The sequence below is a fragment of the Marmota flaviventris genome, chromosome 13 (assembly GCF_047511675.1).
Source record: "Marmota flaviventris isolate mMarFla1 chromosome 13, mMarFla1.hap1, whole genome shotgun sequence".
NCBI classification, from domain to species: domain Eukaryota; kingdom Metazoa; phylum Chordata; class Mammalia; order Rodentia; family Sciuridae; genus Marmota; species Marmota flaviventris.
The window spans coordinates 94,757,786-94,782,871 of record NC_092510.1 but is presented as its reverse complement, the minus strand read 5'-3'; the positions used below and the strand labels follow the sequence as shown (position 1 = coordinate 94,782,871).

Genomic DNA, 25,086 nt, shown 5'->3' with positions numbered 1-25,086 from the left:
AGAATGAAATTGACCAAATTGTGTTATATAATATATGAATATACCACAATGAATTTCACCTTTATATGTCTCTATTAAACAGTAATTTTAAAATGAACTATAAATAAGTAGAAGGAAGACCAGTAGAGGAAGAGGAACAGGGAAGAGAGAGGGAAAGGGGAAATATTGGGGACTAAAATGTAGCAAATTATATTCAATGTACGTATGGTTATGAACCCCAATATTATGTAAAACTATAATGTACTGGGGCTGGGGATGTGGCTCAAGCGGTAGCCCGCTCGCCTGGCATGCGTGCGGCCCGGGTTCGATCCTCAGCACCACATACAAACAAAGATGTTGTGTTCACCGAAAAACTAAAAAAAAAATAAATATTAAAATTCTCTCTCTCTCTTAAAAAAAAAAAAACCTATAATGTACTAATAAAAACACTTTTAAATTTTTTTTTATGTTGTAGATGGACACAATATTTTATTTATCTATGTATTTATTTATTTATTTTTATGTGGTACTGAGGATCAAACCCAGTGCCTCACACATGCCAGATGAGTGCGATACCACTGAGCCACAACCCCAGCCCTAATAAAAACATTTTTAAAAAAGTAAAAAGAGGGGGCTAGGGTTGTGGCTCAGTGGTAGAGCTGAGCTCACCTAGCATATGCGAAGCCCTAGGTTTGATCCTCAGCACCACATAAAAATAAATAAATAAAATAAAGGTATTAAAAAAGTAAAACAAGGTCAGGGGTTGTGACTCAGTGGTAGAACACTTGCCTTGCATGGTTGAGGCCCTGGGTTTGATCCTCAGCAGCACATAAAATAAATAAATAAATAAAAACTAAAGATATTTTAAAAAAAAGTAAAAAGATTTTGAGAGGTGGGGTATACTAAGGATTGAATCCAGAGTCACCTTACCACTGAGCTATACCTCTAGCCCTTTTTAATTTTTTAAAAATATTTATATTTTAGTTGTAGTTGGACACAATATCTTTATTTTATTTATTTTTAATGCCGTGCTGAGGATCAAACTGAGGGTCTCACATGTGCTTGGCAAGCACTCTATCGCTGGGCCACAACCCCAGCCTCCTTTTTTATTTTGAGACAAGGGTTTCACTAAATTGCCTAAGGCCTCACTAAGTTCTGAGGCTGTCCTCAAACTGGGATCCTCATGCCTCAACCTCCTGTATCATTGGGATTACATGCCTGCACCACAGTGCCCAGCTAGTAAAAATTTTTTGTTTTTATTTACTTATTTTTTGGTACCAGGAATTGAACCCAGAGTGCTTAACCACTTAACAACATCCCCAGGTCTTTTTCATATTTTATTTAGAGACAGGGTCTCACTAATTTGCTGAGGCTGGCCTTGAACATCTTCTTGCCTCAGCCTCCTAAGCCACTGGGATTACAGGCGTGCACCACTGTGCCTGGCTTAAAGTCAGTTATTTATTAGCAGTAACACATAATGCCCAAAGTAACCATAATACTTTAAGTTTTAGACTAATCTGGGGCCTGGCATTATAGCTCAGTAGTGGAGCATTTGCTTAGCATACACAAGTCCCCAGGTGAATCCCTAACACTGCAGGTCATCATCATCATCATCATCATCATCATCATCATCATCATCATCTGGGTTTTGGGGAGAATAGATGTTTAATTAATATATTGGTATATTGAATGATATATCTAAAGTCTTTGATGGATTTTAGAGCCTTAGATGACATTCTCTTGTTTTATACCTGAGAATACTAAAGCTTTATTAATATCAACATAGACTCTTAGTCAGAGACAAGACTTTGATCCCTTGTTGAAGAACCCTCCCTTCTTTTCCCAGGAGTTTAATCCTTGGAAAATTGAAGTGATTTATTATTTTTGTTTTTGTTTTTTTGTGGTACTAGAAATCAAAACCAGGACTTCAAGATTGCTAGGCAAGTACTCTAACACTGAGCTTACACCCCAAGCTCTAAAGTGATGGGTTTTTTTGTATTGTTCTTGGTGTAATATGGTTGCAGTGGGTTTATTTGCTGCCATTTATTCCAGTAGCATGCACACACATGACTTACTGTATCTCATCTCACCTTCATGTTACAGAGGCAGGTAGCGTTGCTTTCACTTTATAGCTAGAGAAGCTGGGGCCACTTATGTGAAATTTTTTGGCAATCATAATTAAAGTGCAACCAAACCTAAAATAAGAATTGTTAGTGCTGAGAATGTGAATCAGTAGTGGAGTGCTTACCTAGCATGTGTGAAGCTATGGGTTTGATCCCCAGCACCACAAACAAAAAAAGAAGAAGAATTGTTGCATTTCATACTAGTGGAAAAAAAACACATATGAATATGATCTCTCCTTCTGTCTGCCTGTCCAACAGGCTTCTGATGGAAGCAGCTCCAGAGAAGATCTTTCATCCCAACTTTTGAGAAGAAATGAGCAGATCCGGAAGTTAGAGGCCAGACTTTCTGGTATGTCTAAGAAGTCATAAATATGAACAACAGGAAACTTATCTTGTCTGACTCTTTCTCCCTATGAATAGCCTATAGGATAAACTTTATAGTTATTTTGACATAATATTCATCTCCTTAGTCAGAAAGGAATAATCCTCTTATTTTTTTAGTGTACTGAATAGTGTCAATTCAAAACTAAATTTGAACATCTATTTTTTTTTTCAAACTTATTTTTCTGCTCCTGAGGTTTCTAGCCATGGACATAAAAGGTATTAAAGCACACACAGAATAGATTTGACCATCTTCCACCATTAGCATAGCTTACTCTCAGGTAGAGAGGGGCGGAGGATAATGTTTATATGGAATGACCAAACAAATGTTGGATTCATCAGTTCTAGAGAGGGTCGGTGCTAGGTTGCCCATTGCTTTAGCTCATATCACCTGTGTAAGTATTGTTCTGGGTTTTCAGGCCAATTTTCAATGGAATTTCTAACTTCAACTCCTGCTTCTATAGAAGCTGTAATGCTCATTGTGTCTTCATGTGCAGTTTACAATTTACATAGCTCCCATATATCCTTTGCCTGCACAGGGCATGTTTGTGATAGAATTGTGAGCTCTCATTGTAGTCTCTGCCCGTGGATATATTTTGACAGCTTCATCTTGTAAAGTGGTCCATGGCTTTTGTGTCTCTTTTTGTCCCTTGACCTTATGCCCATTTTATTGGAGTGAAAGTAGAAGGCCAAAATTCACCAAATTTTATGTAAGATCCTTACATTTGTATAGCTATCAAAGATTCATAGCATCTTAATCATTTTGTTTTCAGAGTAGCCTTATTAAACTTAGAGTCAAGGTCACACAAGCATTTAGTGATAGAGCTGAAGTCCAGATTCAGACTTTCTTGATGCTAGAGTCCATACTCTTAATTACAGTCTGCTTGAAACTCTCTTGGTACTCTCCTGTTACTCCTGCTCAGAAATGATATCAGCAACAGAGGTGAAGTAACCAGTATGTGTTTAATGTTGAGAAGATAGTGATAAAGTAATATGTACCTTCCCTAAAGAACAGGCTTAACCTATGTTAGTAATGGAACAGGGAAGAGAGCTGAGATTTATTGAGTCCACTTAATGTCATGGATATTGTCCTACAGGCTTAGTGTGAATATAACAGTACAGTAAAACCTACCTTTTATTGAGCACTGTGGGCCAAGCTTTAAGGCATATGAAATACTTTATTATCTAACGCATTCTTTGAAGTAAGTACGATTAATATTATTATTTAGTACTTAAAGAAACTAATACTTAGGATCAATACTTTGCCTAAGGTCCCCAGCCAAGGGGGGGTTTGAATTGAGATTTGAACTTATATCTACTTTTTCACAATACTATGCTGTCATCCTTGGTTACCCAGATAATTAATTCTGACTTTCACCTTTGGTATGGCATAGGGAACACAGTTCCTGGATACTTGTCTATAGAATTAAGTACCTTCACTATAGAGACAGTACCATGCCAGGGTGCTTGCTGTTGCCCTAACCACTGTTCTGAGTTGTGTGGGTGACAAGTGAGCTTTAAGTAAGTTCCCTTGATCTGTCCTATGCTAAGGCCAAAAGGAGAAGTGAACATTCAGACTTGAAACTAAGTAATGGGATAATAATGTGGTTTTCATAGCAGGGTATTTCTTATGACTAGGCCCAGACTAATTCTTGTTCACTATCAAGGCTAAACGAATCTACCTGTTGGCATTCACTGTTTATACTGTGGGCAGTTTGTACTATACCTGTTCGCCTGTGTTGTTCATTGTTAATGGGAGGCTATCTGCCTAGCTTTCCTTAACAGGACTGGTTTTCAGGTTGAGAAAATCATCATCATTTTCATTCATTTTTTTGTTTAATTAACTTCCTTTCCTGATGTTTGTCCATTCCTGGTATGTGCGTCACCCTCCTCACCCAAGACTATGCTGAACAGGTCCGAAACTTGCAGAAGATAAAAGAGAAGCTTGAAATTGCATTAGAAAAGCACCAGGATTGTACGTATTCATTTCCTGCTTTTCTCAATCTTTTTAGGGCTAGTTTTTGAAATAAAACAGTATATTCTTAAATTTGTCCTTCGTCAGAACTCATATCTTTATTTTATAAGTAATGTACTTCTGAATCAGGTTGATATGACATTTATCTGATATTATTAAATGTGAACTTGTATTTACATTGCTTTTTGGGCACGCTGCTTATGAAGGGGTCATCTGTGCGCCAGTTTGTCCCTATACAGTTGAGCCATTTATAGGCTGGCCTTAGTTTTTAGTAAAATCTAGTCCTGGACGTTGGGTTCTAACCATAGCTTCATTACTGCTGTGTTGGGCAATAGGGAGAGCTCTGTCATCACACCTCAAAAGTTGAATGTACACTTTCGTTAATGTACCCTAAGTCCTGTATTCTCCTTTGGGTATTATTCCAAAAAATGCAAATAGAAGTAGAGAGTTGAGTCTTTGTTGATACTATATATACTAAAAAAATTTTTTTAAGATAAATAAAATAGTTTCTTTTTGGTTTTGTTTCTGGTTCTGATGAAGGAGTAGCAGCTGTCTTTTAGCAACAGCATTGTTGTTTTCTGGCAACTTACAGAAAGTGTTTTGTTGTTGTACCACTTAAAAAGTCACCTTTTGACATCTTCCTAAGTGTGTGCACTTTGCTATTACAGAAAACAAAACAACAAGGGACCAAACAAGCAAATAGAACCCTGGCCTGTTTCCAAGGCCAAAGGTTCTTCTGGGAGTTGAGATGGAGCAGGGTTTCCCAGCCTCACATATATGACCTTGGCCTTTTTTTGTCTGGTGACATTTGTAAAGTAATTACATGGGCTTTTTGTCATGCTATTTCTGAAGTATTTCCATATCTCAAATAGAGCCTCTTTGTTAACAGCTTCCATGCGGAAATTTCAAGAGCAGAATGAGACATTCCAAGCCAACAGAGCCAAAATGGCAGAAGGACTGGCTTTGGCATTAGCCAGAAAGGACCAGGTATTTTGTATGTGGCCTGCCCAAGACTGGTGGAAAGATTTCACTTAGTGACATGACTTCAAAAATTATGACATAAATCTGGTAGGAAATATTTATAACCTAGGAGAAAAGAAGTTATATGTATGTTCTTTAAGGTTTCATTTGACCGTTTTTTGTAAAGTTGAACTTTATAGTTTTAATCATGACATGTCCAGAATGGGAGAGAATAATCCTCTGTATCTGTGTAGCTTTGTAAACTTGAGAACATGAATGGTGTGTCTAAAACCTAATGGTGAGCCCCAAATAAAGACAATGGTTTCTGCCCTCCCAACACACCTATCTCAGAGCCTTGACCCCAGACACTCACCTTTATATAAGAGGACTTTTTTCTTTTTTTTTGGTTCTGGGCATTAAACCCAGGGGCTGACACATGCTAGACAAGTGCTCTACCACTGAGCTACATCCCAGGCTTTTTATTTTTTTATTTTATTTTATTTTGAGATGGGGTCTCATTAAGTTGCTGAGACCGGCCTTGAACTTGTGATCCTCCTGCCTCAGTCTCCTGAGTAGATGAATTGTAGGTGTTTTCCACTGTGCCCACCTTAGAGAATTTCTTAACCTCAACAGAAGCATTCTCTAAAAACTGCCTGATAAAAGATAAGAAAGGAATGTAATACTGTTGCTGGTTATTTCAACGATTATAAAGTATATTTTGCTCAAGATAATGTCATTTTAATTGAGATAAACATGAGTGTTTTATAATCATCCTAATTTATCTAGAAAGGGTCAATTTATTATTATTTGATCTAAGAAAATGTATAATTAATTTTATGGGTACAGTGATCAGTTTGTCTTAAAGTGTAGATTTGTTTCCTAGGACATTTTCTGTTCAGAAAAAAAAATCACCAATACTCTGTGGATAACTATAGTACGAGTATATACAAATAAAAAAATAATTTAAGTTGGTAGGTTCTGATTGTAGGCAATCCAGCCTTCTATACCATTGGTTATTTTCCCCCATTTTAAAATGGTTATTGAATAAAGGGTATCATTCCTTTTCCCTTGACACATAACAGAAGGCACAAAGCATTTTAGTCAAGGCAAGATAAGAAGGAAAATAATTACCGGTATTGCTGATAATCCTCCCTGCCACTTTCAGTAAATTCATTTCTAAACATCAGTTGCAGAGTTATCAACTCAGCTGGTTCCAGCTGCCCACTCCCAGGAAGCAAGAAGCAATAACAGTACCCATGGGAAAACTCTCAGGATTAAGCTAAAAGCTGCATGAAAACAGCAGATACAGCTTTGTGTGGGTGCCCTGTTTAGCAAAAATCTGCAGGTTTATATTTGTGTTCTAGAATTTTATATAAGGTTCATTTTCTTCTTCTTCAGGACTCTTTAACATTTTTAATATTACCAAGTTCTTCCTAGTTCGTTCTTTCTTTCTTTATCTTTTTTGTCCATTGGTTGGTTGTTTTGGGGGTTGGGGAGGATTATGTTTTGTTTTCTGAAAATCTTAGTATTTCAAATACTCTTCCCTGGAAACTGTACTTTTTTGTTTTGTTTTGTTTTAGGAATGGTCAGAAAAGATGGATCAGCTTGAAAAGGTTAGTTCATCTTAATTTTTGTCTTATTCATGTTGGTCTTATCTCTGGGGCTTGGAAATGTTTTTTCTGGTAGTCACTATACAGTACTGACTGCAATACCACCTCCTGGAACAGGGCTTTGTAGGAGTAGACATCGACTTGAACAGTTCATGCCTTCCTCTAGAATTTGTCTGTCCTGTTGGCTGTGCAGAATGCCTTTGGTTGTTCTTCCTGATACGCCCCTCTCTGTGTACCCTCTGGCCTCTGACTAGATTCAGCCCATGGGGAAAGTAATGTGGTCAGAATGTTTATTCCCCAACTGTGTCTTCTGTGGGCTCCTTGCATCCTTTGGCCAAAAGTCACAGCTTCAGTTGGATCTTTGGACATATCTCTTGTGATCTCTTCACCCATTTGGCCCTAGCTGGTACTAGCATGTTATCTCTTTTGGGCTTTCTTTCTTTTTAATTTTTTTGGGGGTTTGGGGGTACCAAAGATTGAACCCAGGGACACTTAACCACTGAGTCACATCCCCAGCCCTATTTTGTATTTTATTTAGAGACAGAGTCTCACTGAGTTGCTTAGTGCCTCACTTTTGCTGAGGCTGGCTTTGTACTCAAGATCTTCCTGTCTCAGCCTCTGGAACCGCTGGGATTATAGGCATGTGCCACTGTACCCAGCTCTTTTGGACTTTCTTATCCAGTCCAAAGTTTTAATAAAACAGCTAATTTGAGTCTGCTGTTTCTTGCAAAGACCCTAATTGATCCTGTGGTAGTATTAGGAACATGTCATGATAGAATGTGGGAAATGAGAGCATTTCTCAAAGCTCAGCATGGAATAGGTAAGAGAACTTTTTAGCTAGACAGAGATGAGGAAAAGTGAATATTCTAGGGTCATAACATATACCACTGTGTAGATGCCTAAAGTAATGTGTTTCTGGCTCTCAGACATAAACATGAAATTTCAAACCTACAATTGGAAAAACATTTTAATTTTATAATAATCAACAACGAATGCTCTCAACACAAATTATATGCTGCTACCTAATCCATTCCTTGCTATCATTGAGTACTCCTAAATTATTCTTCATGGTAGAAAAATTATTTCTGAGAATGATATATTCAGTTCCAAAGTATATTCACTATCAATTTTATTAAACAAATTAGTTTTATTATTGCTCCATTCTTCCCATAAAACACTAAATTAAGCCAGGATTTTCTTTGTGCATTTTGTAGAAGTCTGATGTTAAACAACCAGAATGCTTTAGCATTTTTCTGAAAGGAAAAATACAGAAAAGTTAAGTTCCAAAGAAACTTCTATTTGAAAATAAATCCAGGCTAGGTGTGGTGGTACATGCCTGTAATCCCAGCAACTCACGGGGCTGAGACAGGAGGATCACAAATTCATAGCCAGGCTCAGCAATTTAGTGAGACCGGAGCAACTCAGTGAGCCCTGTCTCTAATTGAAATGTAAAACAGGGCTGAGGATATGGCTCAGTGGTTAAGCACCCCTGGGTTCAATCCCCAGTACTAGAAGAAAAAAAAAAGTAGGGCTGGGGTTGTGGCTCAGTGGTAGAGCACTTACCTAGCATGTGTGAGGCACCATGTAAAAATGAATTAATTAATTAATTAAATGTCTGTCAACAACTTAAAAAAAAAAACTAAATCCTAAATCCAGAGCATTGTTATTGATGGTCTTAAATACGGAGGTATGAGAGTTAGGGTAAAGCTTTCTTTTTTATTTATTTTTTTCTTTAATTCTGTGGATTGAACCCACAGACACTTTACCACTTAGCTACATCCCCACAGTCTAGTGCTAAATTGCTGAAGTTGGCTTTGAATTTGGCAATCCTCCTTCCTCAGCCTACCAAGTTGCTAGGATTACAGGCATGTGCCATCACACCCAGCAGATTTACTTTTCTTAAAATAAACCCTTACTATATGAGAAGTGAATTCTCATTGAAATGTTTTTATCTTTCAAAATTATGGTAAAGGAGATCCATTTAGGATTTAACCAAATAAAATCTACCTCAGTTCACCAAGAGTCGCTTAGCCCCTCACCATTGCTGAGGCTGGCGATCCTCCTGCCTCAGCCTCCCGAGCTTCTGGGATTACAGGTGTGCGCCACAGTGCCTGGCTAAGTCTTAATTTTTTTTTCCTTGCTAAATTCTATAATTTTTTAGGACTTTTAGTTGTACTCCAGTTATGTTTTTCAGCCAGTTCAATGTGTCAATAATTACAAACATGCAAAACATGTATATGGAATTGCCAAGTAGACTTAAGAGCACAGTTTTAAGTAATTGTTGCTTTTGTTCTCTTTATTCACAGTTATCACTTAAAACTTATTTTTTACTGAAGGAATTTGTAAGTGATGTCATATTGGTCATATACTGTAATACTTCCTGTTAACCATGCATTACTATCTATTTGCATGAGATTTCCTCAAGATTTTCTTATCTTATGAATTCTACTTGTGTAATACAGATTTCTAATGTTTTCATTGTCTGAGTTGATGTCTTCTTCCATACAGGAAAAAAGATTTTTAATAGCTCAGCTACAGGAAGTGAAGAACCAGAGTTTGAATCTTTTCCAAAAGAGAGATGAAATGGATGAATTAGAGGGTTTCCAGCAACAGGAACTAAGTAAAGTCAAGCACATGGTATGCACTTTTATTTAAGAAGCTCAATACCGAATAACACTCCTGAACAAGAAACACTGTTTGTTTACTCTGATTTTGTTAATCATCACTGTAATTGGTGATAAACAGACCTTAGTAGATTTTGGGGTTTTTTTTGTTTTGTTTTGGTTTTTTTGCTTGTTTATTTTTGGTACCAGGGAATGAACTCAGGGTGCTTCATCATGAGCTGCATCCCCAGATCTTTTAATTTTTTTTATTTCGAGGTAAGGTCTTGCTATGTTTCTTAGCGCCTTGCTAAGGTGCTGAGGCTGGCTTTGAACTTGCAATCTTCCTGCCTCAGTTTCTCCCTCTAGGATTACAGACCATGTGCCACTGTGCCCAGCCCCGGGAGTTTTTAGTGTTGATCACATTTGATTTTTTTTTTTTTATTATTGAAAGGAAAAGTTCTATTTGAAATGTTTTCCTTTTTCTTTCTTTTTTTTTTGTTTGTTTGTTTGCTGTGTAACTAGCCTTATAAGCCTTCTGTTTTTGTTTATTTTTAAACAGAGTTTCATTATATTGTTTTTTGATTTTGCTTTTATTTTTAAATAAAAGACAGAGTCTCATTGCCGAGGCTGGCCACCAACTTACAATCTTCTTGCCTTAGCCGTCTGAATAGCAGGCTCATGCCACCCCATCAGCTCAGCCCTCTTTTAATCCCACTGAAATGTTATAAAAATTTGAGTACTCATGTTTTTTTAAATACATTTCTTAGCAGTAGCTTTGTGAATTTTTATATGTTTGTTTCAGCTTTTAAAAAAAGAAGAAAGTCTGGGAAAGATGGAGCAAGAGCTGGAGGCACGAACTAGAGAACTTAGTCAGACCCAGGAAGAGTTGATGACCTCCAATCAGATGTCATTGGATTTAAGGCAGAAGCTGGAAGAATTACAGAGATGCTACTCAGCGCTGGAAGAGCAGAGGTTCTTGCTTGGTCTGTGGGGCCCTTGGGAAGAGGTGTTGGTGTAGCTCTATCTATAGCCCACTCACCTGTCCCCATTGCTCATCACAACACTTTCTGATCTCAGGGCTGGCAAACACCTCTAGACTTGTCCTTTCCTGCCTAGGATCAGGCCTTCCATGCCATCTCACCACCAACCCTCTGTCCCCTTCATGAACCTAGGCTTAGAATCATTCCAGTCCTGCTGAGCAATTCAGTATGCTTTAATTTTGAAGTTTTTGAGTAAGCAAAAACATTAGGATTTCTTGCTGAAACCTGGGTGGACTTTTTGTCTTTGGGCTTTTGCTTAAGAGAGAGCCAAGAAGTCTTTTCTATTGATAACCTTCATGTGGCTAATAATATTTGCAGCCCTTATATATAAGGCACTATCTGTATTTTTCCTCTGGAGAGTGTGTTTATAGATGAAATATCCAAATTTGTTCATTGTCTGCTTCCTTTTACTGAAGAGATCATGTGACAGCTTCCAACGCAGGTGCAGAAAATAAGATCACAGCCCTGGAACAAAAGGAACAGGATCTCCAAGCATTCATTCAGCAGCTTTCCATTGATTTGCAAAAGGTGAGTGAATAGTGGGCCTTCCTTCCTAAGATTCTCATGTGGAGGTTAAAAATAAATTCCATCAGAAATTTCGTCCTTGGGATGACTGCTAAAACATGTATCTCATGCAGTTCATATTGCTCTACTTCATGTTCTAGCCAAGCCACATTGAGATGAAAAATGGCCACCCAGCAGAACAAGGGTTTCTTAACTGAAATGGAGGACAGTATTGTCCTGATAGGAATTATCAACGTATACCATATGTATTACAGTACCACATGATGCATCTTGAGCATAAAAAACAAAACATACAAAAAAAAAAAAAAACAGCTCTGGTTGATGTAGCCAGAGTTTTACCTTTGACAAACGTGACTCTAATCCAATTTGATATCATTACAACTTGGTTTTTCATTTGGTCAACATACATTTATTCTCCCACTGTAGTCTTTTGCTAAATTCTAAGAATATGAAGGTGAACAGTAACAATAATATTGGGTATAAAATAATGTTTCTCGGTGATGTTTCTTATTGGCATTTTGTACAGAACAATTTGTGTCATATGTTTGTCTCTTACATTGGAAACAAATGTCTTTCCTGCCTTCTGGGTTCTACATACCAACAGCTTCTTTCAGTCCTTGACAGCGCAGCCTTCTCCTGTGACAGAACATCCTCTATCAGATGGAGCCCCCCACCCTCTTCTCATCTCTTGAGAAATACTTCTTTCAAATGAGGCAGAGACTTACAGCATATTATAGTACAGTAAGAATTATGTACACTGAAGTCTGTATACCCCTTCCTACTGAGTATTATCATATTTGGAGATACCTAAATGGAAACTAAGGTTACATACCTTGTTCAGAGTTCCATAGTCAGTGATCAAATTGACTTCTAACCCATGTCGGTTTTTGCAGTCCTGGAGGTTAAATAACCCAGGGCCTCTCTAGACAATGCTCTGCTACTGAGCTGCACCCCAGCCTTGTAGTCTAAGGTTTACTCAGAATTTATGCTTACTCTACTGCATTTTATTACCTCAAAATGGAAAGCACCCAGAAAATATATCTTCCATGAATGAACAACTTTGATACAAGGACCCTAATGAACTTAAAATCTAGACATATATATTATTGTTCCTCAAATCTCCTATACCCACAAGAAAAGAAGAATCACAAATAAGTTCTATATAAGTGAACTAGATGTTTCAAGTGCAGAAGACACACCATTAGGGAGAGCACGTTTCCAGGCAGGAGTACAAAGGTCTTCCTGGAGAAACTGAAATGTGAAGGATGGGTAGGAAATCAGGAGATAGAAAAGACAGAAAGGTACAGCATCCATTTGAGCAGTAGAGAAAGGGTGTAATAGACAAGCACTGTTGGAATTCAGGGGACCCTTCACTTTCAGTTAAAGCTGTTCATCCCTTTTATAATTAGAAGAAAGAGGCTCAGGGAAGTCCAGACTATGGTCACATGATGGTTACATTAATATTTTCTTTCTGAAAAATGTTAGTTGAACCTTACTGTATTCTGGGGTCTACTCTGGTTGTTGGAAATACCATGATGAGTTGAACTCCCCTTGCCTTTTTTGGTCTATAAAGTCAGACCGTAATCAATAATCACACAAATATTTAATGACTAACTTTGGTGAGTGCTCTGAAGGAAAACAAGAACTCAGATCTGGTCTTGGAATCATAGAATGTTTCCTCCAGGAAGTAAACTTGACATGCTCCTGGGGCTGAAAGGGAAGAGATGATGGGAGAGAATTTCAAGCAGAGGACAGTACAGCAGAAATCCTGAGACAAATAAAAGGCTTAGCACACTCAAGGACCTGGAAGAAGGCTGGAAGGAATAAGGAAGAAGAAGAATAAGGAAGGGAGCTAGGGATATAGCTCAGTTGGTAGAGTGCTTGCCTCGCATGCCCAAGTCCCTGGATTCAATCCCCAGCTTCCAAAAAAAGAAAAAAAAAAAAAAAAAAGAATAAGGAAGAAGAGTATATTGCTTTGTCAGTCAGGAGGAGGTCTACTGGAAGAGCCTTCCAGGTTGGAAGCTGGTACTGTTGTCCACCGTGAGCTGATGGTAGCTTTGACGAAGACTGGTGCTGAAGAGCTGGTCAAATTTAGGAAGTACTGAGATTGATCAACTTGCTAAGGTGTAGATAAGGGAACAGGAGAGCAAGAGAAAAGGGTGTGTTAGGAATTTCTGTGTTTCTGGTTTGAACAACTGCATGGCTAGTCTACAGGAATCGCAATTTTAGCATGAAAATCATGAGTGTGGAATTGTTTTTTGTTGCCCTTCTCAATATTAAATGTATATTAAATAGTATTTGTAAAATTTGAATAAAGTAGAAAATGTAACAAGGTTAAGAAAAATGATAATGTTTGTCTTTGTGGCTCCCTGTGCATCTTTCACTGTTCCAGCCATTCTGTTGCTTTTTCTTTAGAAGTAAATTCTATTCATAATTTTTTCATTCCTTGTTTCGTTCTATAATTTTTTCATATTTTGTTCCTAAACAATATCTTATTTCTTATGCTTGTTGTATAAGTGAAATAAATTATCCTATAGGTAGTATAAAACTTGGTTTTAATTTAATTATTTTATTTATTTATTTATTTTTTTTCGGCGGAAACAACATCTTTGTTTGTATGTGGTGCTGAGGATCGAACCTGGGCCGCACCCATGCCAGGCGAGCACGCTACCGCTTGAGCCACATCCCCAGCCCCTAATTATTTTATTTATTTGAGGTGCTGGAAATGAAACTTGGGGCCTCACACATGCTAGGCAAGTGCTTTATCACTGAGCCACATCTCCAGCCCTAAAACTTGCTTTTTTTGTGCCCAACATTATGTTTCTAAAAAACATTTGTTCTTTTCTCAACTGTGTATTATGGACATACAACATTTATTTATCCATTCTGCTTACAATAGATATTAGGGTGTTTCTGGTCTTTACTGCTACAAATAATACTGTTGCAAATATTCATCAAATTGTGCAAGAGTTACTTTAAGGCTGGGCATGGTGGTTCATGCCTATAATCCCAGTGATTCCAGGGGCTGAGGCAGGAGGATCATAAGTTCAAGGAGGGCCTCAGCAACTTAGCAAGGCCCTAAGCAACTTAGGGAGACCCTGTCAAAATAAAAAATAGCGTCTGAGGTTATAGCTCAGTGGTAGCGCGCTTGCCTAGCACGCGTGAGGCACTAGGTTTGATCCTCAGCACCACATAAAAAATAAAGGCATTCTTGTCTATCAACAACTACAAAACAAATTGCAAAAATAAAATTAAAATATAAAAAAATAAATAGGGCTGGGGATGTAAAGTGTCCCTGGGTTAAATCCCTGGTACAAAAAAAAAAAAAGTTACTCTAGGCCAAAAAGCATGGGTTCCATTATGTGTACATTTTCAGCTTTATTAGCTAATGCCCTGGGTTTTTTCTATAGTTATTATTGATAATGTACACACTTCTACCAGCAGTAGGAGTTTTTGCTGCTTCTTTGCCAACATGTAAAATTGTCAAACCTTTAATTTTTGACAATCTGCTGAATATGAAAGATCTCATCATGATTTTAATTTGCTTTTTCCACATTACTAGTGAGGTTGAGCATCTTTTCATAGTTTGTTGGTCATTCAGGCTCTTCTGTGAAGTGCTAGCTCAAATCTTTGCCCCATTTTTCTGCTGTTTTCTTTTTCTTTTTACTGGAGGGGTTTCATTGTTGCTGTTTTGTTTTTTTTTTTTTTTTTTTAAGTTGTCAGTGAAACTTTATTTCATTTATTTATTTTTTTAAATGTATTCATTTTTATGTGGTGCTGAGATTTGAACCTAGTGCCTCATGCATGCAAGGCAAGCACTTTACCACTGAGCCACCACCCTAGCCCTGACTGTACTTTTTCATATAGGTAATAGCTACCACCATCTTTTGTAAGACGTATGGCTTGCATCTGCCTTGTTCAGGTTTCTGACATGGGGTTTGTCCTCTGCTCTTCCATCCTCACCAGCCTCATGGTCTTGGGGAGCTTTGTTACCTCTTCACCCGAGCTGCCCTCTATCTAGAGTGCTGGTGCTTCTCCAAAACCATTCTACCTGGACTTGCCTGTTCAGAGGGCCTGCTCTGGTTCTTCACACAGTAACTCATGGTCACCCGTTGCAGCATGAATGTGTTCCTGTATAGCTAGGCATTTGCTTATCTGTCTCCATCACCAGCTTCAGTACTCTTGTGGGTCAGTCCTCGAAGACAAAACATGGAGTTTAGGCCTGATAAAACTTTAATGAATTGTAGGGCTGTGAATCACTCATCAGCCTCCTGCCCGCTACTTCCATTGTCACCCCAGCAACAACTCAAAATAGCAGGTGCTTCTCAAAACTCTAGGCAAAAGATGACTACCTCTTATTCTGAGCAAAAATTGACTGGGTTGCAAGCTGAACATGAATGTCTTGGCTTGAGATGGAGCAAAAGAAGCATAGGATTAGGATGAGCAGAGTGAATGCGAGCAGGTAAGCTCCAGGGGAGAGGCAGCCGCCATGCTGCCTTTGTGGGAGAGGAGGACACACATCCAGGATGCAGGGATCACCAAAGATCTGAGAACCTGGATATTTAAAGCCTTCTGGATCCTGTGTTTTGACGTTGAGCAGTGTTAAAAGATTGGTATTAGTGAAAGTAACAAAGTTAATGCCATCTCCCACCACCACCACTGCCATCATTGCTAAGGAGACAGACTGAAGTGGGCAGTGTTGGTCTCATACCAGGCAGGCAGCTCTGCTGGGGGCCCTGTGCATAAGCCAGGGGAATACCATCATTTGTTGCAGGAATTCTCTCATTGGCCTTAAAATCAGTTACATTGGCAATGTCACTGTTTCATCCAGCCCCTCAAGTTCCAGAAGCATTGTTCAGTAGGTCCTAAGAGGCAGAACAGACTAGGATCTTCTTGTTTGGGATTAGCTCTGGAGGCAGACAATGGCTTTGTTCCTTCCCAGGGTGTCAGTTGCTTAAATCTGGTTGAGTGCTTGCTTTTTGCTGACCTGAGTCTCTGAACTGCATTCCTAAGAATCACTGGGTTCTTATCTGACATCTCTTATGTCCCGTTGTCAGGGAAGATTTTCTGTGAGTTTTTCTAGGGTGTAGTTGAGAACAGACTTCCAGGTAAACATGATGGCCCAAGAGAAGACAGAAAGCAAGGGATAGAGGACTTATGGTTCATTATGACCTCTGCTTTCTCCTGAGCAGGTCACTGCTGAAACTCAAGAGAAGGAAAAACTCATCACACATTTGCAAGAGAAGGTTGCATCCTTGGAGAAGAGATTGGAACAGAACTTATCAGGAGAAGAACATGTGCAAGAACTCCTGAGAGAGGTAATTTTCACTCTGTACCTGAAGGTATTGGAAAGGCATTGTAACTCTGGTGAGTTTCATGAATCCTAAAGTTTGTTGGGCATGGTGGTGCACACTTGTAATCCCAGTGACTCGGGAGGCTGAGGCAGGAGGATCACAAGTTCAAGACTATTGTGGAAAACTTAGCAAGGCCCTGTTTCAAAATAAAAAATAAAAAGGTCCGGGGATGTAGTTCAGTAGTAAAGTGCCCCTGGTTTAAGCCCCAGCACCAAAAAAAAGTCCTAGAGTTTCAAAACCAGAAGGTCAAAGGGTCAGCAAGCAGCTTGGTGAGAAGAGAGCACGCTCCAACTTTGTGGAGGATTTTTTGTTTTTGTTTATGTTTTGAGATGGGGTCTTGCTTTGTTGCCTATGCTGACCCCAAACTCATGTGTGCAAGCTGTCCTCCTGCCTTAGCCTCCCTGGTATCCCAGCCTATCAGCCTGTGTCATGGCACTTCTACTTTAGATTGTCCTGCTTTCATCAAAAACAGCCTTGGGGCCAGGTTTTGTGGCACATACCTGTAACAGCCCAGCAACTCAGGAGGCTGAGACAGAGGGATTGAAAGTTCAAGACCAGCTTCAGCTGAGACAGAGGGATTGCAAGTTCAAGGCCAGCTTCAGCAACTTAGCAAGACCCTAAATAAAAAATCAAAAGGGTGGGAATGTGCTTAGTGGTAGAGCACCCCTGGATTCAATCCCCAGCATCACCAAAAAAAAAAAAAAAACCAACAAAAAAAAACTAGTCTTATGCCCCCTGTGTGCTTCTTAGGGAAGAGAGGAGCTTTGTTCAGAGATACACGTGAACAGATGGCCCCCTGGTCACCTAGTGACTTATGCCCCAACTTGAGCTGTGTTGTCTTCCTGCACTGTTTCCTTCCTACTCTGCTATGAGGCAAAGAAATAGCTACCATCTCCCTTTGACATGAGCAAAATTACCTGGGGCAGGGGATGCACTTCTGCTGAGGGGGCTATTGAATAGTCTGGCCTCTTGCCCAGTGACCGTAGGTGAACTTTCTCCTCAGGTCTTAGGTCATTCTCTGCCCGTGTTCTGTCCCTCCTCCTCTTTGTATCCCTGTTATTGACCCCATCATGAAAAAGTGACAAAGCCAGGCCCTTGGGGCTCAGCCTAGGGTAGAATCACTTATACTGTCTCCAATTTCAACTGAATATCTCCATCTCTCCTGCCACTGTTGTACTTCAGGCTTCCAGAGTGCTAGCCTAGTGTGCATGAAGGCTCCAGACTGGCTGTCCAGGATCAGCCTCTCCTTCACCCTCTGACACAGTCTTCCACCTCACTGCCAAACCGACCTTCCTAAACAGCACTTCTGATCATATCACTCCCTTAAACATCTTCCACAATTCCCTTAAACAGTCTACAGTGAGTATAATATGGGTTCCAAATTTCTAGAATGAGACATCCATGTTCATCTCTTGCTTCTTCTACTTACGAGCTTGTAGCCTAGAGCAAGTAACTTAATCTCTTTGTGTTTGTTTCCTTCTCATTAAAATTGAATTTAGTATTGTACCAAACACAGAATGATTGTTAGGATTAGATGGGTGACAATATGTCAGTGCTTAGAATGATGATTGGAACATGTTCCCATCTCACTACATGTTATCTATTAATATTATAAACATTATTGTATCTGGATGCTGTTGTGAATGCCTATAGTCCAGATGACTTGGGAAGCTGAGGCAGGAGGATCACAAACAAGTTCAAGGCCAGCCTCAGCAATCTAGCAAGGCCCTAAGCAACTTAGCAAGACCCTATCTCAAAATAAAAGGTAAACTGGACCGGGGACAAATAAATATTAAATAAATAAAAGGTAAACTGGACTCAGTGGTAAAGCATTCTGGATTCAATACCTAGTACAAAAGATAATTACTATTATTGTTTAGTCATCATCATTGTAGAGTGCCTAAGAGTTACTTGAGAGGTTGACTAAAGTATATATCTCTGGCCCTACCCTGAGAAATGCTCATTTCAGTAGGCCTGAAATAAGGCCTCAAGTTTAACTAACTACCCCTGGTAAATCTAATGCTAGGGTTTGGAAGGCCCTACTTTGAAAAATGTTGTATACAGAATAAAGTTTTAACTTCTTTTTTTCCAATACTGGAGACTCAACCCAGTTGCACTTCACCACTGAGCTATATCCCCAGCCCTTTTTATTTTTTAAGTCGGGGTCTCAGTAAGTTCCTCAGCCTGGCCTCAAACTTGCAGTTCCCCTGCCTCATCTTCCCGAGTCTCTGGGATTACAGGCAGGTGCCTTGCACTTGGCTCAAACTTCTTTTTGCAGCATTAAAAATCCTCTTGTTATCCAGCCCTTTTGCCCAACTTTCTAGTCTGAATTCTTGACCTAAACCCATCATCTCTTTGGCTTGTGAGGAGTTGTAGTTCCTTGAACATAGCAAGCCCTTCTCATCCCTGTCATCGCCCTCTGCCCTGGATGCTTCCAGTCCTGGCTGCCTTTCAGTTAGGAACTGCCATTTACCTTGTGGCCTTGTCTCCCCAGCCATGTGCCTTCTTTGCAGAAACTTATTACACTCTGCTGAAAATTTTTTGTAATTGTTGTTAGTCATTTGCCCCAGCCTTGGGAACAAAGAACTGTGCCAAATCTATGTGTACTTTACCATCTGTGAATTATTTATCAGTTTGCTGGGGTTTTCAATGAGCATATGTTCCCTGTGCATGGCACAAAGCATAGTGTGTTGTAGGCATCAATAAACACTTATTCAATGGAGAAATCCCTATTTTCTTTTTAATTTTATTTTATTTTGAGATAGAGTCTTGCTAAGTTGCCCAGACTAACCTTGAATTTGTGATCCTTCTGTCTCAGCCTTCTAAGAAATGACTATTTTCTTTTACTTGTCTTTCAACTTACAGAAAATTGTTGCCGAGCAGAATTTGGTGGATACCAGGCAGCAGCTTTTGGCAGCCAAAAGCAGTCAGGCCAAGGCCATTGATGTCCTGGAGACTCGGGTACTGATCTTATTCTTCGTGTGCCCTATGTTTGGTTGGAACCTGGCTGAATGATGTGGTGTGGCCACGAATTCCTTTGTTCAGCTCTTCCATACTATGAGTCTACTTTTTGGGTCTTATACAGGGGTATTTTCTTTACCTTTGCCACATTACCATCATTACTTTACACAAAATTGTTCTCTTGCTTACTGATTCCTTTTTATTTCCACTTGAAACCAATTAACCACTGAAACCACTTGAATGTGGTTCATACAGACCATTTTATGGTGCAATATTGACCTAAATTGGGTAGCATTGTTTTGTGTGCTTATTGGTATTGGGAATTGAACCCAGGGGCCCTTTACCACTGAGCCACATCCCCAGACCTTTTTATTTTTTATTTTTTGAAATAGAGTCTTGCTAAATTTCTGAGGCTGACCTCAAACTTGGTAATCCTCCTGCCTCAGCCTCCTGAGCTTGGATTATAGATAGGCATATGCCACTGTTGCTTGGCCATGTGTTTTTAATCTCTGTAAATGATGCAGCTGTTGATTTGTCTTCTCTGATATCTTCAACTGCACTGTCTTCTGTCCATATCTACTGCTTGTTATACCTACTGTACTGTGTAGTTACCTGTCACATGGCAGACATCCAGATTGCCTTGCTCTTCTGGCCAGCACAGATTACACTGCAATGACCAACCTGTTCTAAGTCCTTAAGGGTGATAGAAAATGAGACTAGAACAAGATTGTTCCCAAAGGACTGCACCTGGCTTTCCTTCTCCAACAAGCATGAGGTTTCTAAATCTGCATTTCTGCCTTTTCCAGCATTGGCCTTTCATGGCTTTGTAGTTTTTGCCAACTTATTTATTGTGAAGTGATAGTTCATAGCATTAGTTTCATTGCCAAGATTGTTAATGAGTTTGGCCATCACTTTATATGACTGTTAGTCTTTCAGGTTTCTACTTTTAGAATTGTCAATTCATATCCTGTGCTTACTTTTCTTTGGGTGTTTCAGTCTTTTATTTTGTTGGAAGGATTCCATTGTATAGTCTAGTTTGTATTATTTTGTCATTTTCAGTTCTGAACCATTATGTTAACTTTGGTGATGTGTCCTTCCTTGAACAGAAATTCTTAAGTTTGATAAAGTCAGGTTCATCAACTTTTTAATAAAAAAGCATGAATCCATTGCTCAAAAATATTTTTTGTTGTCGATGGACCTTTATTTTATTTACTTATTTATATGCAGTACTGAGAATCGAACCCAGAGCCTCACACATGCTAGGCAAGCGCTCTACCACTGAGCCACAACTCCAGCCCCTTGAATCCATTTTTATTTAATTTTAACTAGTTTAAATCCTTGAGGAAGACAGCATCACGTGGAGTCTGTGTCCAGTGGCCTTGGAAGGAAGGTTCCTTCAGAATTTGGCCCAAACCATGCCACTGTTTCCATGAGCAGAAGTCACCTTTCCCCAGATCACTCTGGCATTATTTGTTTACTGTTTTTTGCTTTGTACACATAAGCACATCTCTTGCCCAAATTGAATTCAGCTCTATCTCTGGCATAAACACCTTCAATTTTAGAAGGAGCTGCAGACTCCTTTTGATTCCAAAGACCCAGCCTATAGCTTCCAGACATATTTGGCTTTTAGAAGTCCAGTTCCCAGCAGCCTTCACAGGCTCCTAAATGGCAGAAAGAGAAAGGCCCCATCAGTGTTTTTGCTCTGTGCGTTGACGTTTCATTTAAGAAATACATTCTTGCTGGGCATGGTGGTGCTCACCTATAAAGCTATCAACTCAGAGGCTGAAGTAGGAGGATTGCAAATTCAAGGCCAGCCTCAGCAACTTAGTGAGGCCCTAAGCAACTTAGTTTCAAAAAATAAAAAGGGGGGCTGGGGATGTGGCTCAAGCAGTAGCGCGCTCGCCTGGCATGCGTGCGGCCCAGGTTCGATCCTCAGCACCACATACAAACAAAGAGTTGTGTCTGCCGAAAACTAAAAATAAATATTAAAAATTCTCTCTCTCTCTCTAAAAAAAAATAAATAAAAATTTAAAAAAGGGGCTTGATGGTAAAGCGTCGCTAGGTTCAGTGCCCAGTATCCCCACCAAAAAAATGCATTCTTATTTCTAAGTCACAAAGATCTTCTGTATTTTTTCTATTCATTTTATAATTTTGTTATTTGCATAATAGATCTCTAATTCACATATACAGACTGTGTTTATGTGTGATTTTAAGTAATAATCAAGCTTAACTTTTCTCCGGGTTTCTCAACATCATTTGATGAACAATCACTCTTTTCCATGTTGATCCTTATGCTCACCATATCACGAACTAAGCTTCCATTTGCACAGGGGTTTGCCCCTGCCGCCTTCAGTACATTCCTTTAGTCAGACTGTATGCTCTTGTGTAGATTCTACAGTGTTTTTATTACTATAGTGTTGTCAATACTAGATCTTGATACCTGATACGTTCCCCTTTTCTTCAAAGGTTGATTTAACTATTTGTAGAAATTTAAAATTTTCAGTTTAAAGTTCTTAAGTTTTGAGTTCAAAAAGTTTAACTTGGATTTTAGTGAAGTTACATTAAATGTATGGACTATGTGGGAGAATTGTCATTTTTATAATATTAAGGAATCCCTTCTGAGAATATATATAAATTCCATTTATTCAGATTATTTTATACTCTTTATTAAAATTTTACACTTTTCCCCGTAGATGTCTTATTAACTCCTAGAACCTTCATAGTCTGTGTGGATGCTTTGATGGCATCTTATTTTTAATTATACTTTTGTTGTGGTGGTTGTTCATTTGAACCCATGGGTACTGTACCACTGAGCCCCAGTTCTTTTCATTTCTTGAGACGGGGTCTTGCTAAATTGCCCAGTCTGGCTTCAAACTTATGATCTTCCTGCCTCAACCTCCTGAGTTGCTGAGATTATAGACATGTGCCTGGCTTTTTTTTTATGGTAAAATATATATAATATAATATTGGCCATTTAAGCCATTTTTTAGGCATACGGTTCAGTGGTTTTCAGGATACGTTGACTTTGTTGGGCAGCCCACACCATCTATCTCCAGACCCTTTTCATTTTCCTGAACTGAAACCCTGTATCCACTAAAACAGAAACCCCCATTCTCTCCTATCCCAGTCCCTGGCAAATACCATTCTACTTTCTATCTCTGATTTTGAGTATGCCAGGTACATCACTTAGGTGGAGTCACATACCCTTTGTCTTTTGTATCTGGTTTATTTTACTTAGCATGTTTTCAGAGTTCATTTAGGTCATAACATATCAGAATTTCCTTCTTCAAGGCTGAATAATATTCTGTTGGGTGAATATATCACATTTTGTTTATCCATTTATTCATTGATGGACATTTGGGTTGCTGCTACCTTTTTGCTATTGTAAATAATGCTACATGAACATTAGTATGTGAGATTTTTGTGTGAAGTTACATATTTTCATTTCTCTTAGGCATATACCTAGAAGTAGAATTGCTGGGTCATATGGTAACATTTCACTTAACCTTTTAAGGTTATGAATCTTTCTTGAGCTCTGCCTCTAAATTGACATTTGGTTGATATTTTCTGAACCCAAGAATTGAAAAAACTGGGTTTTAATCTGGGCTCTACCACTACTAAAAGTTGTAATCACAGATAAGTAACATTACTGTTGTCCAGCATGGAAATAGTAACCCCCTCCTCATGGGGATGTTTTTAATGTTTTTTTTTAGAGAGAGAGAGAATTTTAATATTTATTTTTTAGTTATTTTTTTATTTTTTCAGTTTTCGGTGGACACAACATCTTTATTTTATTTTTATGTGGTGCTGAGATCGAACCCAGCGGCCCGCGCATGCCAGGCGAGTGCATTACCACTTGAGCCACATCCCCAGCCCATGGGGATGTTTTTAGTTAAATCTTTTTAGTGAATGTATGTGAAGAACCTGATGGTTAAAGCTGTCCTCTCAGGGTCTGAGGATATAGCTCTTAGCACAGCGCTTGCCTAGCACACATGAGGCCCTGGGCTTCATCTCCAGAACCAAAAAAAACCTAACTGCCAGTTACAGTGGTACACACCTGTAATCCCAGTTGCTTGGAGGCTGAGTCAAGAGGGTCACAGGTTCAGCCTAAGCAACTTAGCAAGATCCCCTCTCAAAAAAAAAAAAGAAAGACTAGAAGAGACAGTGTTAAAATGCTAGTAGTTTTTTTAAAATATATATATATATTTTTTTCTAGTTGTAGTTGGACACAATATTTTTATTTAATTTATTTATTTTTATGTGGTGCTGAGGATCGAACCCAGGACCTCGCACATGCTAGGTGAGCGCTTTACCACTAAGCCACAACCCCAGCCCAAAATGCTAGTGTTTTATAATGGTAGGCTTCTGGATATTTCTTTTCTCATTTTGCATTTTTCTGTCATGTACCTATTTTATTAATTTTTGTTTTGGTGCTAGGGATGGAACCCAGGGCCTTGTGCCTGCTATGCACATGCTCTCCCACTGAGCTATACCCCCAACCTAATTTGAATTTTAAAACCATTTGTTAAAACTGCTCAGCTTCTTGTAAACAGAAAGAATGCTTTTCTTCCCCATAGGTGAAGGAACTGGAACAGAGCCTTCAGGCCTCTGAGGAACGGCTCAGGCAGAGCAGGGATGTCGTGGCTGCGCAGGATGCACAGATCCAGGAACTCGTGAGTGCTTCTTGGGCACTAGGTCTTGGGCTTTCCCATTGATCTTGTGCAGGTGCTCCAGACACACTCTCAAGCATCTGCAGCAGTGTCTGGATCTGTCCTTGGACATAGTTATTATGGTAGACGTGAGCATGCAGGCAGAGCAGGTCAAGGACTGAGAAGCTGCCGAGGATCCCAGTGACCTGAAGATGTGGACTGACTGGGTGATCCCACCAACACCCAACCTTCAGGCCCTGGCCCACTCTGGGGAAGTTAGAGGTAGTAGCTCCTCAAGGGGTCCAACCTCAGCTTGTGATCAGAAGTGTGGAGAACTGGTCAAAGCTCTAGTGAGAGCGTGGGCAAAGAAGTGTCATCACAGCCTCATGTGTGTTGAATGAGTTAGAGTTAAAAGTAGTCAGCAGCCAGGGCTGGGGCTGGGGCTTGGTGGCAGAGCTCTTGCCCAGCATGTGTGAGGCACTGGGTTTGAGCCTCAGCAACACATATAAATAAATAAATAAATAAAGGCCCATCGAGCCTCAGCAACACATAAGAATGAATGAATGAATGAATAAATAGATAAATAAATAAAGGCCCATTGACAACTGAAAAAAAAGTACTCAGCAGCCAGGCGCAGTGTCCACTCCTGTCATTTCAGCAATTCTGGAAGCTAAGGCAGGAGGATCACAAGTTCACTGCCAGCTTCAGCAACTTAGAAAGACCCTGTCTCAAACTAAAAAATAAAAAGGCTAGGGATGTAGCTCAGTGGTACACTGCTTGCCAAGCATGCTTAAAGCCCTGGGTTCAATCTTCAGCACCACAAAAAATAAATACTAAAAAGCAACCATGGGCTGGGGATGTGGCTCAAGTGGTAATGCGCTCGCCTGGCATGCGCGGGCCACTGGGTTCGATCCTCAGCACCACAT

The 25,086-nt window shown here is 39.4% G+C and overlaps 1 protein-coding gene across 6 annotated transcripts in view; it reads left to right on the top strand.

Annotated features, from left to right (window-relative positions):
• Golga1 (golgin A1) overlaps positions 1-25,086 on the top strand; it is a 61,083-nt gene that overhangs the window by 8,268 nt on the left and 27,729 nt on the right. For 4 of the 6 annotated variants that reach the window (XR_011704160.1, XM_071600947.1, XM_071600945.1 and 1 more), the window contains exons 4-13: positions 2,361-2,451; positions 4,384-4,458; positions 5,348-5,445; positions 6,999-7,031; positions 9,537-9,665; positions 10,434-10,603; positions 11,088-11,199; positions 16,389-16,514; positions 19,416-19,511; positions 24,089-24,184. Coding sequence is in view for 5 of the 6 variants with exons in the window: in XM_071600947.1 (XP_071457048.1) it covers positions 2,361-2,451; positions 4,384-4,458; positions 5,348-5,445; positions 6,999-7,031; positions 9,537-9,665; positions 10,434-10,603; positions 11,088-11,199; positions 16,389-16,514; positions 19,416-19,511; positions 24,089-24,184 (1,026 nt within the window). In the remaining variant the exon portion in view is untranslated. Of the gene's footprint in view, positions 1-2,360; positions 2,452-4,383; positions 4,459-5,347; positions 5,446-6,998; positions 7,032-9,536; positions 9,666-10,433; positions 10,615-11,087; positions 11,200-16,388; positions 16,515-19,415; positions 19,512-24,088; positions 24,185-25,086 lie in introns of all 6 variants that reach the window. The other 2 variants (XM_071600946.1, XM_071600949.1) reach the window with 2 other exon arrangements.